This window comes from Podarcis raffonei, chromosome 5, assembly GCF_027172205.1.
Source record: "Podarcis raffonei isolate rPodRaf1 chromosome 5, rPodRaf1.pri, whole genome shotgun sequence".
NCBI lineage: Eukaryota > Metazoa > Chordata > Lepidosauria > Squamata > Lacertidae > Podarcis > Podarcis raffonei.
This window is the reverse complement of record NC_070606.1, coordinates 27,296,834-27,314,746: the sequence shown is the minus strand read 5'-3', so window position 1 is coordinate 27,314,746 and position 17,913 is coordinate 27,296,834. Positions and strand designations below refer to the sequence as shown.

The 17,913-nt window shown below is 42.4% G+C and overlaps 1 protein-coding gene across 2 annotated transcripts in view; it reads right to left on the bottom strand.

Moving 5' to 3' along the window:
* The window catches only part of BICC1 (BicC family RNA binding protein 1), a 111,153-nt gene that overhangs the window by 9,860 nt on the left and 83,380 nt on the right, over window positions 1–17,913 (bottom strand). For both annotated transcript variants that reach the window (XM_053388305.1, XM_053388306.1), the window contains exons 6-17: window positions 17,747–17,800; window positions 17,007–17,201; window positions 15,620–15,871; window positions 12,939–13,070; window positions 9,486–9,672; window positions 8,795–8,953; window positions 7,971–8,167; window positions 5,717–5,858; window positions 4,535–4,691; window positions 3,357–3,522; window positions 2,541–2,580; window positions 1,058–1,212 (exon numbers count right to left, since the gene is read on the bottom strand). In XM_053388305.1, the coding sequence (XP_053244280.1) occupies window positions 1,058–1,212; window positions 2,541–2,580; window positions 3,357–3,522; window positions 4,535–4,691; window positions 5,717–5,858; window positions 7,971–8,167; window positions 8,795–8,953; window positions 9,486–9,672; window positions 12,939–13,070; window positions 15,620–15,871; window positions 17,007–17,201; window positions 17,747–17,800 (1,836 nt within the window). The remainder of the gene's footprint in view (window positions 1–1,057; window positions 1,213–2,540; window positions 2,581–3,356; window positions 3,523–4,534; window positions 4,692–5,716; window positions 5,859–7,970; window positions 8,168–8,794; window positions 8,954–9,485; window positions 9,673–12,938; window positions 13,071–15,619; window positions 15,872–17,006; window positions 17,202–17,746; window positions 17,801–17,913) is intronic.

Here is a 17,913-nt window from a genome sequence, read left to right as displayed (position 1 = left end):
TTGACTTTGCAAAAGAGAAAGCACAGTTTCTGCCATGAGTGTTTTCCACCTATCAGTTAGACAACTGAACAGTAGACTTTCCACCCTGCCACTGTTAACACTGTCATGGGGGAATCCCTTGCACCCCACTCCCCAGAAAATTCAAATGGCAGCAAAACCCATATACATTTGGTGTTGGTAAAGATCTGGCATCATATCTAAAGAGATGCTCCTTTATAAAGTTGAGTGTTTTGCAGTGTTACCACAATGAAAATTTGCTGTAGGAGGAGCTCAATGCCGAAGACCTTGAAATGTTGAGCAGGGGAGCTGCATGACTACTCTTGCTTTCTCATCCCTCCTTGTCAACCAAGAGTACCACAGCTCTGCTACCAGGAAGCCACAGTAGATCATGACACTGCAATCCCCTCTCCATCTAGAAGCCACTGCAAAATGATTCCCTGTGGGAATCTGTATTGCACTTGCCATGTAACTTAACCTCGTGGCATGAACCATGTCCATGTGGGGGTCCAGTTGCCAACAGGCAGAATCTCTCCCCCCCCCTGGCTTTTTCCACTTTAGATTTCATAGGCCTTGAACCTTCAGTAATTATCTCATGTGTCTTATTGTGAAAGCCACAAAGACAAGTTTTAAGTCCTTGTGAAGCCTGCAATTAGTTGCGGCTGCATTCTAGAAAACAGGCCATTATGATTATTCATTCAAGCTAGAAATGAAAATACTTTTGCTTTGCAGACACTTGTACAAAAAAACACAGGTGATCACCACCGACTACACTGGGGAATCTGCCACAGAGCTACAGCCTTGGATTGATCCCGTGTGACTATTTTTACTCTTTTAACATCCACAGGACCACATTTCTCTAGTTCTTTGCTTGTGGTACAGCCTATGCTGAACCTGTTTTTAAAACCCAATAAAATTAACAGAGACTCCATAAATCAATGAAGAGTTGCACCTTCTTAAGACCCTTGGAGCTTCAAATTCGCTGCAAATCGGTACATATGTTCAAAGTTCAGGTGAGTTTCTTGCATGCATAGTAAAACTCATTTGCAGTTTTGCATACCTCATAAGTTGTCGACATGGACGGTTTATAAGACACGTGGTTAGCTCTTCTCAATTCCTTGATTGTTTCAGCTGGCATTGATTTGGAGAAGCCAAGCCCACTCCAGGTGTTTGTCGGTGTCCTCACCTCCGTAACAACTGGCTTCTTTAACATAGCTTAAAGAAAACAAAAGACAGCATACCCTTAAGCATGAACCCTGTACGTTTTTGGATAAAAATGGCATCTTTCGGCCAAAACAGGTTGCTCTTAACCTTTGCTTCCCTCCACGTATACTGAGATGGTGTGATGACCTCCAATCTTGTAGGGGCTTACGATTCTGTATGTGTGAGGAGAAACCATGGCGCTCCAAGAACACATACAAGCTAAGTATCTTAGATATAATAATGTGTGCTGCAGGCATTTGTACATACATGCATGCACATCTCATTCCTTATAGAGAAGTTCTGGCATATATGGCAGAAGAAAGAGGGAGGCTATTTGGAAAAGAGAAATGGAGAACTGAGGTGAGTCCCAAGACCTTCATGATGGAACGCTGTGTTGCTAATAATAATAATAATAATAATAATAATAATTTTTTATTATACCCCGCCCATCTGGCTGGGTTTCCCCAGCCACTCTGGGCGGCTTCCAACAGAATATTAAAAACAATACAGCGTGAGACATTAAAAATATCCCTAAATAGAGCCGCCTTCAGTTGTCTTTTAAAAGTAAAATAGTTGCTTATTGCCTTGACATCTGCTGGGAGGGCATTCAACAAGGCAGGTGCCACTACCAAGAAGGCCCTCTCCCTGGTTCCCTGTAACTTCACTTCTCGCAGCGAGGGAACCGCCAGAAGGCCCTTGGCGCTGGACCTCAGTGTCCAGGCTGGATGACAGGAGTGGAGACACTCCTTCAGGTATACAGGACCGAGGTCCACTTGCCAATGACTTCCGTGATCCTTCCACATATATTTTATATGGGGATTAGCCAGATGTGCATATTAATGTATGCACGCAGCACCCATTCCAACTGCGGTCACTTATGCTTAGAAATATGGAAGGCATTGAACCCCCAACACTTTCCCCCTGTGTTTACAGGATGCGCAGCCGGTTGGCAATCCCCTCCATCCAAAAGGGGACACATGCTAATCATGATTATACAAGAGGAAAATGGTGCAGTAGCAGCTGAGGCCTGTGTTTCTTGAAAACAAAGTTCCCGATGAAACATGAGTATGTATCCTTTCCAACCACCTGCCCCAAGACAAGTTTATTGTGGACCAAGAAGTTTCAAGTTTACAGTGTTCTCCCACACTGTAACAGCAGAACCAGAGTTTTTATACACAGAGAAGTTTGGATTGCAAAACATGTTGTCTACGATACAGCTTCTTGATTTGAGCAACCAACCCAGCCAAATCTCAGGGCAGCAGGGGATGGAAGCATGAACCCTTTCATTGCTCAGCTACCAAACAGATATATAGGCTGCAAGTCACAGTTGTCCCACATACCTTTGGTTGCTAATAGCTTCTTCTGTTCATAGTCAAATGCCTAAAAATGAAACACACAGAAGGCAGCTTAATCACTGCTCTCACTAAATGTCATGCCAGTACTCTGCTCTCCAAGCCACAAAGATTTTGATCACGGTCCATAAGTTTGTCTAGGGGGAACACTAAGCACTGAACAACAATGTGCCAGCAAGTCCAATTAACTTTTGATATACTTAAAACTTTCACTTAAAACCAGCTAATTAGGGCTGTAAATAGCTTTGTAGTTATTCCTAAACCTTCACCCAATCTACTATTTTCAAATGCAGCCTCTTTTTCCAAGGTATTCGGAGTTTGGTTCTCTGATCTAAAAACTGCTTCTTCACCATGTGATTACTGCTGCAGGAGCACTGAAAAATTTCTGCATGCCGAGTTTTGCTTTGGTCACCAAGTTCCATCACCAAGTTACCACAGTATGAGCTCTAACCCCCTTGGGGTAGATTGGCTGCCTGCTTTTTCTTGCCATATCCATAATGGGACATCTTTTTGCAATTATGGACCAGGCATATGTAGACTGGCACATGCAGAATCCTTCTTAGGGTGGAATTTTAATTGTGTGCATTTTAAGAAGGCTCTCTCTCTCTCTCTCTCTCTCTCTCTCTCTCTCTCTCTCTCACACACACACACACACACACAGAGAGAGAGAGAGAGAGAGAGAGAGAGAGAGAGAGAGAGAGAGAGAGAGATAAGGGCTGAAGGAGCCAGAGTAATTGGAGTCCAGATCTGGCCACTTCCTGGTTTTCACCACAATTTGGGCTTAAGCTACCACATGCTCAGTACCTGCATATTCACATATGACGACTGTGGGGCAAGGCGCGCTCTTTCAGAATTCTGCTGGGCTGCTGCCGCCCTCTCAGCTGCTCGTTCACTTCCAGGAGCCTTTTTATCAGCCACTGGGTTCTCTGAACCACTCAGCTCAGAATCTGAAAGCAGCCTCTCTGCGGTGCTGTAAAGATGAGAGGGGTTTCTTTCAGGGAGCAGGATTTGCTTTTAAAGTGCTCAGAGATCTTAACAGCATTTGTTTTGTTCTCAGTTAAAGCAACAGGAAAAGAAAACATTTTTGAAGGACAAGACAGATTAGATACTCATCTTTAAGCACTGGAATGCAAATAATAACTTTGTACAGAATTTAAAGCTTGCTTTTTCAGAGGTGACGCAGCAAGCAGTCTGCTAATGTTGGCTTTAGCTTCCACGGCCACCAGTATTATTTGCATTAACTTCCCAAAAAACTCAATTCAAAGTGTGAATAAGAGAGTTTGGCTCACTCGTTTCCCAAGAGAGCATCTTTGGAGGTATGTAGATCTAAGAGTGCATGAATATGTTCCTTGTGGCCCATGTGTCACAGACCAAGGATTAGTGGAAAAGGCTATTTAAGTGTGGGCCAACTTATTGGTGTGTACTGATCTGGTCACATTGCTCCCTACATTTAAGCAAAGGGAGGAATATAACCCACATCCAATTGAGAAGTCGCAACTACATCACTATGACAATATTAAAAAGCCTGCCTTAAAAGTTACTGAAGAGTTGTCTTGAGGAAAGTATGCTGTGAACCCCACACATTTCTTTTGGAGAGCTAGTGTGGTGGGTATGAGACTGACCTGTAAATCACAAAATTCCCTGCTGAAATCTCACCACTCACTATGTAGCCTTGCGCAAGCCTTGTTTTCTCAGCCCTAGGGAATCTCTACTGCAATAGGGGGATGGTAACATTGAGAGACTCTCTGTTAAGTATTAGCATGCAGGTAGCACTTCAATGAAGCAAAACATGTCAAACATGGGTCATCAAGAGATCACCATGTCCATATGAATTCTGAGAAGCTTTCTTACTTCAGGGCAGAGCCTTAACTCCAGAGTAAGACCGTTATTAATGGCAGAGCTACCTGCCCTTCGCCAGAACATGTAAAATATGTTACGGCCTCCCTGTACTTTATAAAGTCATATTTATGAATGTGACATACTGTAAGTGAGAGTTTTTGGTGCCTTGCAACAGTTCTACTGTTTGCCTCTTTGCACAGGATTGCTTGGAGGAACTCATCATTTGCTTGAGATCACTGGCATTGGCTGAATGTGAAGGACTTCTTGGCATGCCCACCTCCACAAAGGCATCATTGCAACCTATGAAGAACAAAGAGCTGTATATTATGTATCTGTCAGGAATGATTTAAAGCTAGCACAAATCTGGTCACTATAGGAACTGATTCGATAGCCACCAAGATCCTTCTATAGTATTGATTCCGCTGAAGATTTGGGCATTTCAATTTATTATGAAGGATATTTGCAGCTTTCCAAAAAAATAGTTAAACACAGTCACTATGTGCAGCAGAATTTTGTAATAAAAACACAAAGCATGCTCATGTATCATTTGTATAGGGAAAGAATGATTCACATTTTCTTGGTGCAGAATTTCTGTTACCAAACTTTTCAGCAAAGCACTACACAGAGACCTATAGCAGCCATATACACATTTGAAGGTGTAATATTAGAAGATATGTGAACCATACTACACCTCTATCATTCATCATACCATGAAACTAAGAAATTGAATTTTACAGTGCAATATAAAAACCTCGATTTGAGCAGTTTTACTGGTCTGGCTCATATGTAATATAAAAGCATGGCTTGCTGTTTGAAGTGAAAGCTGCCGTGAATCTTGAGCTCATATATTCCCTTCTTTCCCATTTTGCCTGAGTTCAGGAAACTGCAGGTTAGAATAAACTGGGGACAGGAGATTTAAAACTCCTCCCTTTCCAACTAAGGGGAGGGAAAGCATGCAAGCCCAAGGCTCATTTCTATAATGAAGCACGGCTTGTTTTATTCCAAGCCAAGCTACTGACGAACTCATGTGTAAGATGAGTGACAATGGATTTAACGGCAACCCTTGGCCAGCTATTTGAACTTGAGCATCTCTTCAATATTTAGCATGACAACGACTTGGGAATCCTGCTGAAACTGGCAGCTCCTTCTTAATTTCTTCCTATCTGCTTAGTCGCTTAGCTTGCCGTTTACTCAGCTGGTGTTTGGAATGATTCATCACCAATTAAAATACAAGCTTATCCCAAATCTCTCAGGAGGAGAGGTAACCCTGCCCATCTGAGAGGATAAGGCAACCTGAGAAAGCACAAATGCTTATTTGATTATACCTTCGCCAGCATTTGCCTTGGTGGTCACTTGTTCGGAGGCACTATGACTATTTGTCTGCCTGGATGGATCGCTGTGGTTTGGACCCAACACATTTTCACCGAGTGATGCAGCAGTTAGTGCAGTATATTTCATAGCTGAGGTCTGGAATAGTCGCAAGAATGTTTAGTCATAATCTTAAACTATAAAACATTTTATTGAAAAAGATCCACTGAGAACAACAAAAAAGAGCACTTTACACTTAAGCATTTACACTAGCAAAAGTCCTTTGATGAATGGCAAGAGGGGTGCCCATACAGAGCAGGGCCTGTCATGAAAGAGATGCCCGGGTGGAGATGAGAAAACCTAATGGCACGTTTCACACAACACAGAAAAGTAACCATAGTTTGAAACAAAACAAAACCCCTGTGGTTTAATGGGAAAAAGCTCTGTGCTACTGCATGCTGCTGAAATCCTGGGTGCTGCACTCCTCCCCTGCTGCTGCCGGGAAACAGGCCATGGTCTGGCTTATCGTGTCATCCAAACTTGGGTCATGGTTTCTTTCCCCCAAACAAACCACAAGCATTAGGCCAGGAACAAACCTTGGCTTCCAATTCATGTTTTGGAGAGAAATAAATGATGAAACCAGGTTCAGATGACACAACAAGCCAGAGCACAGCTTGATTCCCAGCAAGAGAGGAGCAAAGCACCCGTGATTTTGGCTGCACGCGCTAGAATTCTGTCCATTCACATTAAACCACAGTTTATTTTAACTATGGTTTAAAGTGAAATGCAAACCAGGACAATGTCAGGAACAGGGGATTTGGCTCGCAAGCAATGTCACAAGGAGCAGAACTTTAGCAACTCTCCTAGAAGGGAATGGCAATACAATATGTACACTCAAGGACACCACTAGAGTCATCCCCTGTTTACCCAGATGCCTTTCCCAGCAAATAGCACACCCACTCTTTTCCCAAGATCAAGCATAGTTTAACTGAATGGAATATTTATGTCTGACCCTAATCCACAGAAGATTATTATCAGAAATTAGCCCTGAGTGCTCACTGGAAGGACAGATCGTGAAGCTGAGGCTCCAATACTTTGGCCACCTCATGAGAAGAGAAGACTCCCTGGAAAAGACCCTGATGTTGGGAAAGATTGAGGGCACAAGGAGAAGGGGACGACAGAGGACGAGATGGTCGGACAGTGTTCTCAAAGCTACGAACATGAGTTTGACCAAACTGCGGGAGGCAGTGGAAGACAGGAGTGCCTGGTGTGCTCTGGTCCATGGGGTCACGAAGAGTCGGACACGACTAAACGACTAAACAACAACAATCCACAGAAGACTTTTGTCATGCCCCACAGAAGCCATCCACTGATGCACTCTTCCAATACTGTGAGTTCAGATTGTCACTGTTGAAAATTATCTTTGTGCCAAAGTGATTGAACACAAAATTGCTTGGTTGGTTGCTTTCTATTGACATTAGTGAGACCTTTAGCTGGCTTGAACTGATTTCAAATGGGACTTAAAATACAACCAACTCTGTGGCTGCATCTGGATGCTATGTTAAACTATGGTTTAACAAGTGAAAAAGCCTTGGTCTCATATGCTCCTCCTTCTCTTCTCCTTCAGTACAGTAATGAGGAGATCAGAAGTGTTCATTTTCATTTAAATGCAACTCAGCTTTATGTCCAAATCCTGAAAAACTGTGGTTAGTCTAAACTATTATTTATTGAAACAAGCCAACATCAAACCATGGTATATGAAGTTGACTGGTTTCAGCAAATCATCCTTATAACTAACCACAGTTTGTCTGGGTTGGTACATGCAACTAAACTGTGTTTAAATAAAAATGAAACCTAAAGCTTCCAACCCCTTTCTGGCAGCTTCACTGTAGGAGGAGAGGGAGCACACAGACCCCAGACTTACTTCCAGCCTGTAAATAGTAAAAAGGTGCCCACCTCAGATTGGTCCCACCTGTACAGAGGGAGATAGATAAATTAATGTTTGACCACAATCTCCACATTTACCTGCTGTGTTACAGTTTATAACCATTAGATTGACAAAGTGCCCTAATTAATCAAGGCAGGAGATTTTTTATGCTCTGCTTGCTGTTTTAACGTAAGATTTTAACATAAGGTTTTTATTGTCTAAATGATAATTTACTTAGATATATTTTCAGCATGCATTGACTGCATAATCCTAAGTATATTTACTTAGTTCAATGGCATACTCTCAACGAAGAATGCTTAGGATTGTAGCCTAAGTCGATTTACCTTTACATGACCATTTAGAGAAGCTGAGCTTTTCTTGTTTTCCGCTTGCATGCCATTGACATGAATATCGACAGGGGTCAAGCCAGGAGGGGGAGATGGCGTGTTCTGGCTATAGTTTGGCACTCCTGATAGAAGAATACTGGTCAAAGTGGCTTGGGCAGTAGATGGCATCATCAGGTGGGGAATAGCAGAGAAGCCTGAAAGAAAATGTAACAACTTCTAGATCAGTAACATTTCTCAATTGCAGTCATGCACAAAATCTTAATTAAATAGAGCAGCAATTACAGACAGCCAGGCAATTGCTCCACTACAGCTTTTTCTCAACTGCCGGCATCTCTCTATGGCACCGTCCTACTACTTGAAATGTCAATGACTGAATCTGGAACATTCTGCAAAGGAAGTGCTCTATCCTAGGATACTCCACTGTAAAGAAGGTCATTACAACGAAGAGACTTAAACTTGATCACATCACTTTAATGCTATAAACGAGAGCTTTCCAAACTGTGACGCGACACGTTAGTGTGTTGGCTGCAGTGTGTAGGTGTGTTGTGCGAACGCTCCCCACGCTCCTCCTAGGGCTGGAAATGGGTTAGCTTAACCTCCGGTTTGCTAGCAAAACTGAATTACTGTGTCGTAAAATGATGCATGTCTAAAAAGTGTGTCAACAACATGAAAAGTTGGGAAAGCTCTGCCATAAACCTTTGTGGAACTTGGGAGTTCTTTATAATTTGGATCCCATGCTTCTTTCTAAAAACATTTTTTACCGTTCACTATGCAAAAGTTCAAGGTTTTTTTTTTAAATCAAACAAATGAGACCTACTAACCTGTAGCACTTGTATTGGCAATTGAAGATGCCCACAATGTTGGGCTGGGCGTGCCTGAACTAGGACTCTGCAAAGGACTAACAGAACTATTGAGAGCATTTAGGAGAGAATTTGGTGTGGTGGACGTGCTGACAGACAAGGCTGTTGGACCAAGGAGGCCTACAAAGTAAAAAAGCAAGACAGGTAACTTACCCCTCACACGCCTGCACAGAATTAATGAAACAATGCTTTAAAAAAATAAATCAAATTCTTCAAATTAATTTTGCTTTAATATCACATTGGAGGACTGACATTTTCAAAGAGGAGTCCACATAAACCTATACTTCCCATGATAGCTACTTCCCCCTTCAGTGATGCTGGGGCTACCTGGACATGGGGCACTGTACTTCCCTCTCTCTTTAAACTCTAGTGCTGCAAGGTCAACAACACCCTTTGGAAACTGGTCACCAATGGACTTGTACTTTAATCAGAAATCCCATTGACACCCAACTCTGTCCTATCCTTGTCTCTTAGCCCAGCTGTTCCTTCATTGCCAACAGCATTACCCCAAAGCCGTTATTTCACATCCCACCCTCAATATCTTCCATTACCCCTCTTCAGTTAAATACATGGTTAAAACACACAGCTTGTCCCACAACCCAACTCATAGTGTGAAGTTTTGGAGTGCAGTAAAGTACTGTAGACTTCTTACCGAGTCCAGTAAGTCCTAGCCCAGCCGAGGACAGGATATCCAAACCAGGACATGAGAGGCCAACAGGACACGAGACTGTGGATGGGCTTGTTGCCATGGGGACTCCACTGCTTTCAAGGCCCAGGAGACATTTTCGTGCCTCGTACATGTTTAAGGCATTTCGCTCAACACTTTTCACAATTACAGACTGTAAGGAGAAAACATGCAAGCAAGGAAATGCAATGAAATGTTCCAAGGGATTCTGATAACTGGCAACATTTAGAGAAATTTGTTTATAAACCCACTCTCGAGCCAAACTCATCCTCTGGTATTAATAGAAAGATGGCAGTTAGGTCTGCAAAACTTGTAGGGATTACTTAACATTTTGCCTTTTTCTAAAGGAAGAACTGTGGAACACAGGGATGGTACAACGAGGCCTGTTTATTTTCTCCCTTACAAGATAAAACACAATTATTTAAATAATGTGTATGTTTTATCATCTTTCAAAACGGGACAAGTGTTTATGTAAAAAATTCATTTCTCCTGCAACTACTTAGAATTACACTAAATAGTTCTGGTATCAAATCTACATTTTTACATACACAGGAAAAGTGAGATCCTGTCAGCCTTAATGGAGTCCACAACTTCCAGCATCCTCTTTTCTGCCCAATCTTCGATCACAGAGCAAGGTTTGCCAACAACCAAAATGCTGCTTGTACCTGAGCTAAAATCTTCCTTCCATCCATTTTAGGATGGAAACCGTGTATGCTACTGATTATTCTCCCTCTCAAGTTCATGCCTTTTGAGCCCCTATATCCTGCATCCACCCCCACTCCCAGCCTCGTGAACTCAGGCTGTTTCCCCTCCATAAGCTAACAATGTTACATGTGTAATGTGTCAGTGTAGTTAATGCAAACCAAGGTTCACTCACAACCAGAAATTCTGCATAGCCCTGCTCAAAGTTTCCAATTCTGGTCACATAACTTATGATTGCACATATTGAAAACAATTTATCCTTTGGTACTTCTACTTGTCTCTGAAGAGGGAGGGAGGCAGTTACCAACATGAATTAAATCTACAATCTACAGGAGACCTGGAGATCAATTGATGTAAACAACATATTTTGCCAGTTTGAACTGAATATGTGCATGGTGAATGCAACTGCTACACTACAGGCTCAGATCCTTATTAACTTTGCCATGTCATTACTTCCAGAAGCTCTGGTTAAGGAAAACCAAATTCTGGCCATGTGGTGGGGAGCTCAAGGAATTATTCCATCATTTAATCTTCCAACCCAGACTGCATTGCAATGGGCACTAGTTGTGGAACAGCATTCTTACATCAAGTACAATCAGCCTGAAATTTTAGTAAAAATGTCCGCTATATGGAGTTTTTACAAACACCTGACAATTCTTCCCTTGCTTGGGTTTCTATATTTGTGTTGCTTATATCTCTAAAACAACATAAGAATGAACTAGAAACCTCATGTTCAGAACTCCCATTGTTCTAGGCGTATTTTGTGACAGGAGCTCTGGGTGCAGTACTGTGCCTAAGATTTCAGATTAAAACTGCAGAGTGGAAGGAAAGGGGGACCTTTTTCTGCCTCCCCACTTCCAGTTACTCTCTGAAGACTGGATAAGACACCCTCTTAAGAATATTAGGGGGCGGGGGGGGGGCAAGGAAGGACTAGATCAGGGGCCAGCAAACTTTTTCAACTGGGGTCCGGCCCATTGTTCCTCAGAACTTGTGGGGGGCGGGACTATATTTTGAAACCAACCAACCAAACAAAACAAATTCCTATGCACCCCAAATAATCCAGATATGCATTTCAAATAAAAGCACACATTCTACTCATGTAAAAACATGCTGATTCCTGGACCATCCGTGGGCCGGATTTAGAAGGTGATTGGGCCGGATCCGGGCCCTGGGCCTTAGTTTGCCTACCCATGGACTAGATCATGTGAAAAATGAACTTAATATTTTAGCTGAAATTCATTCATTTTCAGCTTTGTATTCTTGTTATAAAAAAGTGTGCCTAGACATTCCGTTGTTGCGCCCATAACCTAGGCTTAAGGTGCCATTTACCCCTAGCTTTCATATCTCAGTTTCTAACACTGCTCATGTTCATTGGAAGCCTTTATTATTAAAGCTTTACTGCAGTACCAGGAATATAACGAAGAGGGTTTTAATTGTTCACAAATAACAAACCAAATAAAGATAGTCTGATAAAGCCAGTTCAAATAAGGTAAAGGTAAAGGGACCCCTGACCATTGGGCCCAGTCGTTGCCGACTCTGGGGTTGTGGCGCTCATCTCGCTTTATTGACCGAGGGAGCCAGCGTACAGCTTCCGGGTCATGTGGCCAGCATGACTAAGCCGCTTCTGGCGAACCAGAGCAGCGCACAGAAACGCCGCTTACCTTCCCGCCAGAGTGGTAACTATTTATCTACTTGCACTTTGACGTGCTTTCGAATTGCTAGGCTGGCAGGAGCAGGGACCGAGCAACGGGAGCTCACCCCGTCGCAGGGATTCAAACCGCCGACCTTCTGATCGGCAAGTCCTAGGCTCTGTGATTTAACCCACATCACCACCTGCGTCCCAGTTCAAATAAAGCCAGCTACAAATTAGTTAATAGTCTAAGTTAAAATCAAGGTAATAGGATGGATATTACCCAGTGGTGATTCGAGACGGATGTTGCCCTGTTTAGTGCTTTCTCCTATAAAATCGTGAAAGAGATATATTTTCTCCTCTTCCCATTATTTCACAAATCTGTATGCAAATGTTGTGCAGGCCTTGCAACCCGTTTAGGAATTTGTTATACTTATTTCCTGCTTTATATCCAAAGGCGCTTAAGGCAGCGCACATAACCCCACCCCTCATTTTTTCCCCATCCTTAAAACCCTGTGAAATAGGTTAGGCTGAGAGACAGGGACTTGCCCAGGGTCACTCATTGAGTTTCACGGCTGAGTGAAGTATCAAGTTGGAAGATACTACTGAAAAATATGAACAGGCCCAATGGGGCACATTCTGGGTTCTAAGCATAGACAACAGAGGTCAATGCCTTGCTTGCCTCTCACCAGAGCCCATCATCACAAGGGCTCTTTGGTGGAGACATTGCAATAGATGGGGAACCATGTCCTGCTTAGCTTCTGGTTTCCCAAGTGCCACTGAGTAAGCCCTCTTGCTTGTGCACTCTAGAGCTGGGTCTGAGTATGCATGGACAGTTAAAGGGGATAGAGTTTCCATAACATTCCTGGTTTATTAGAAGCACTGGCTTCTCAGAGCTAAATGCATTAGATTATCTTTTTTAAAGAGTGCAAACTGGCTGCAGAGGTGCTCTGTGAATGCAGGAAATAATTCTCAATAAAAAGCAGGTCTTGTTTTCAGTTGCTTTACATCCATTGACTGAACAGCTAGTTTGGTTTATTTCTGGGCTGCAGAAGGAAGGCTACAGAAAGGGAATGTTTTCTACCAACCTTGCTTGGCTGCTTTGGCTTTGGCTTAATACTAATGAAGACGTCTAGCTGTTCCATTAGCTGAGTTATAAAGTGTGGTTCTACATCAATTTCTTCCTTCATATCAAACATCAGCACAAGAGGAAGGCAGCCCTGAAAGATTAAACACAAAACCCAATATCAACAGGCAAGCAGAGCATTATCCTACAAGTGCCTACTCAAAAGTAAGTGCCACTGAAATTGGAGGGGCTTACTCCTATGTAAGGAGGTACAGGATTGCAGCACCAGTCCATTTTCACAAGTGATTCTTAAAATTGGTTCACACATTTCCTGCGTTTGCAAATGAATGAAAAAGAAAACACAAGAACCTAAAAACTAAGACATATTTAATTTTGCAATGAAGCTTTCTTATTTAACACCAGAAGCCACTGAGAGAGGGTATTTGGGAAGTAGTGTTGTCACCCAACTATATTTCTTCCTCTCATTAAATGCAGGTGAGACGGCGGGGGTTAAGGAACCACTGTCTGAGACTGGTAATGGACTGGATGATGGCCAGTTTCAGTTAGTAATCTACTTACCATGTTCTACACAAACTAGGAAAGGGTGCATGGAACTCATCTGGCCAGACATTTGCACTGGCTTCTTGTCAATTACTAAGCTCAATTCAAAATGCTGTTTTTAATGGTTTGATCTCCCCAGTTCTAGGGATTCTCCTCAGAAACCTTTCTTTGCATCTCTGCCCCCAATATCTGAGGTGAGCTGGGGAGACACTTATGTCTGCAGCAGCACTCAGATTCTAGAGCTCCTTTCACTGCAAAAGGCTTGCCTAGCGCTGAGCCGACTGAAGGTATTTTTTATTCATGAAGGCCTTTTAAGGCATCCCATTTTATACTGCTTTAAACCGGCTTTTTGTCCTTTGGATGCGTTGCCTTCTTCTAGCTTGTTGCATCATCATCATCATCATTATTATTATTATTTTATAAAACCTGAACTGTCTGAAGAAAGATAAATAAAATTAATAAGCATGACATGCTTGTAAAAAATCATCCTTGTACTTTATCTGCTCATCATTGTTCACTATATTTAAAAATACAAAAAAAAACCTCTGCTGCTCTTCTGAGCATTAAAAAGGGGCTTTTTAATTTAAGCTTTCTGTCATTCTTACATAGAAACTAATCAGTATCCCTTATGGTGTTCCCTATGAGCATTTCTTAAAAAGGATAGTTCTAGATTAAATTTCTTCCGCCACATTGAATACTACTAGTTGGATAGTCAACTTTAACAACATATTATAGATAACTTACCATCCCATTATAAGTGCACTCCCTTGAAGCATTGAAAGAAAGAATGGTTATGTTAGTTCTTGTCAACTGGATGTGTGTGTTACAAATCTGCTAACTTGAATTCTCACTATTGCTGTTTTACGTAAAGGGACCCCTGACCATTCGGTCTAGTCGTGACCGACTCAAGGGTTCTGGCGCTCATCTCGTTTTATTGGCCGAGGGAGCCGGCGTACAGCTTCCGGGTCATGTGGCCAGCATGACTAAGCCGCTTCTGGTAAACCAGAGCAGTGCACAGAAAAGCCGTTTACCTTCCCGCCAGAGCGGTACCTATTTATCTACTTGCACTTTGACGTGCTTTCGAACTGCTAGGTGGGCAGGAGCAGGGACTGAGCAACGGGAGCTCACCCCGTCACGGGGATTCGAACCGCCAACCTTCTGATCAGCAAGTCCTAGGTTCTGTGGTTTAACCCACAGCGCCACCCTATTGCTGTTTTAGGCTATGGGAATTCAAAAATCAATTCCCTGTACTTATAATTCTCAAATTCCAAAACCCATAGTTCATGAAATCCAAGTAAACAGTTTTTGGGCTGGAACTCAAATGTCACTGATTTGAGCTACTAACGCTAGAATTTCCCACCAGATCTTTGCAAACCTTTGTGCTGAGGTATTTGCATGTTTAAATTACTTAGAAAACAGACCAACATTGGCTTCTTGTTAGTAACTCATTGGTTAAATCATGCATAATTTAATTGAAGAGTCTCTTAACCCTATTGAACTGATTATGTTTGTGTACACCTAAGAAGGTAGCCTGTGAATGGGACACACTTGTGTTTGGAAACACATATATAAATCATAATATGCTCAATGCCAAGTTCTCGCTGAGGTGGCAAACCTGGTTTTGGCTCACATGACTGATTGCTACTCCATGCACAAAAATCCCTCTGCAAGAGGAAACTAGAAGTGAAGTAGGGAGAATTAAACCCAGGGCTTTTTTCCAGCCAGAACTCAGTTCCGGCACCTCTCAGGTGGACACCATTGCCATTGTTAGGGAACAAGGGAGGTGTTCATGGTGAGTTCCAGCACCTCTTTTTCTAGAAAAACAGCACTGGTTAAACCCAAACCTTGTTTTTAACATTCCAGTTTTTTATATTTTCCTTTTGTATGGAGGAGCATTCAAATCACACAAATCCACATCAGCCTGAAGCGAGACAGTCTAGACACAGATTTACCACTCCAGAGAGAACTGGGAACCCCTGGTCTTGCAGATCTGGAAACAGCAGCTGATCCCTATTGACCGCATAACTGCTGACAAACCTACAGCCTTATCATTCATTTGAGTACCAGTGAATTGCCCTGTGATTGCAGTGTGTTGTTGTTGCTGCTGCTGCTTGACAATTTCCAAAGTTTTAATGTACATACCATGAGGTACTGTCTGGCAAGGCAGACTGACTCAATAGTGCCCTGGAGGTAGACTGTGGATTTCTTCTGTGGGTTGCTGGGATCGGGGAAATGGATCTGAGCACCAGTTCTCTGCATTATATGCTTGATGTTGCTGCCGTTCCGACCCATCATAAAGAGATGATGCTGAGCTGCTATATCCAGCTGTGTGCTCACGGGGATTGCAGAAGCCAGGCTACCAGCCAGGTGTTCCAAGAGCATAGCTGTTCCTTCCTATTTAAAAGAAGTTTGAGAAAAGTTTATATCAGGTTACTCCCCATATATTCTGCATACAGAAAGGGAGACTTATCTCAATTAAAGCAAAGGGATTAATATGCAGCCTTGTGTATCCAGTGCTGTAATATATATATTCTATTTTGTTCAATCCATACTAGATTATCTCCTCCCCAACACACAGTCAGTCTCATAAGGCTGCTATATTTTGTGTGAGGATAAAATGGGAGTAAATCCTACGTAAATACCCTGAAAACGGCATTAAGCAAGGGTAGATTACAAGTGCAGTAGAGACAACTTAAAATTCAGGGAGTGGCAATTTGTACTTGACCACAACGGATTGGGTTTCTAAATTAAGGAAGTAGCAGCTTCCTTAAAAAGTCTGATTGTCTGGTATTAAAAATGAATGGAATAGGTGAAAGATGCATCTGCATGACATCTATGGACAGACACAGGAAATCACTTATGTTGGAATGCATAACAAATTCTCTAAGAGATCCGTCCTTTTAGTACTCCACAATATTCCAAACTGGATAAATTAGGTGAACATACCACATGTGGCACAGAGATCACGACTAGCCGCCTGTCACCAGGCCTGCCATGCATGTCTGTCATTAGACTCAATATGTCCACACATGCAATCCAACGTGGCTTTTCCCAAAATGCTACAATTGCTACCTAGCAAGATCAGGACTAAGGGCCACAGTCTATGAGGCCTAAGCACATTGGAATGCATGGTCAGTGCACAGAGGTAAACCATGTCCTTCTGCTAGACGGCGGCTGTCCTCTCAACTCAAACACATATTGATCTTACCCACCTAGCCTGATGTGTGAAACAGGCTCAAGTTTCAGTCTCTAAACATATGCAGGTAACACGTGGAACTCCTATCTGTACTAGGATACTGCAGGGTTATGACCTGAAGAATAGCGCAAACTGCAGTTTCCATTATGCATATGCACACCATTGAAAGAAGGCTATGTTAAACAATTCACTCCTTTCTCTTGGGCAGAAACAGGCAGTTTCCCTTACTGACTGGGACTGTCAGCCACACAAATCCAAGCAAAGCAACAAGAACAGATACTACATCCAACTGTGCCTTCAGTACAACCACAGTAGTATCAGCTAAGGTGTTACCTTCACAGAACTAGCGTTATTCTGAGATCCTCTGATGATGACTGTAGCCCCATATGTCCGAGAACGCTGTTTAAAGGATACTGAAATATTATATGTCTGCGATATATGCTGAATTGTAGGAGAATTGGGATCAGGGATTGGTTGAAGGATTCCAGCTATAGGTAATTCAAACATCAGCACCAATGGGAGCAGCTCCTGGAACAGCGATTAGAAACAAAAGAACAGCAAAAGTTCAACACAAGGAAGAACTTATCTGGCCTATCATGAAGGTATATATTCAAAATTCTAAGTCAAGCAGCCTTAAATGTTATTTTATGCTGCCCACCATCTTACATTGCACAATCTCTATCAGAAAGCATCAAATTATCATATTTCACCTCTATTTGGCAGTGGAACAGGTAGATATGATACCAGAAACATAGGGTGAATATTAAAATCTACAAACTGTTGCATCTTCTGGGACTTTAATCCACAGAATGTGTCCATAACTTTGTCAGTACAGCAAATAAAAATAGGCTGAACACAAGTGGTTTGAAAGGAAGTCTGTAAATATCTGCTACAACTAGTATATCCTCAGAACTACACAGTTCTGCAGCATCACCAAAGTAGACAGCAGCCAGGGTGGTTTTCTACTTTCTGGGTCAAGTGAACTATATAAAAAACTTATTTCAAGGACATGAGGAAAGAGCCAGGAGGGCTCAATGGAAGGCACTAATTAGGTACCAGCATCTGATAATTACCCGTATTCTAACTCTGGCCGACTCAACTCCGGCTGGTTGTCCTGCAATTGACACCTGTGGAAGTATGAACGTAAGATTGAAATTGTAACAATGAATTCTACCATTGTGATTCACGGTTATGCATCTGTTGGTTATCCTTGATGCTTAAAACATAATTGGAAGTTCTG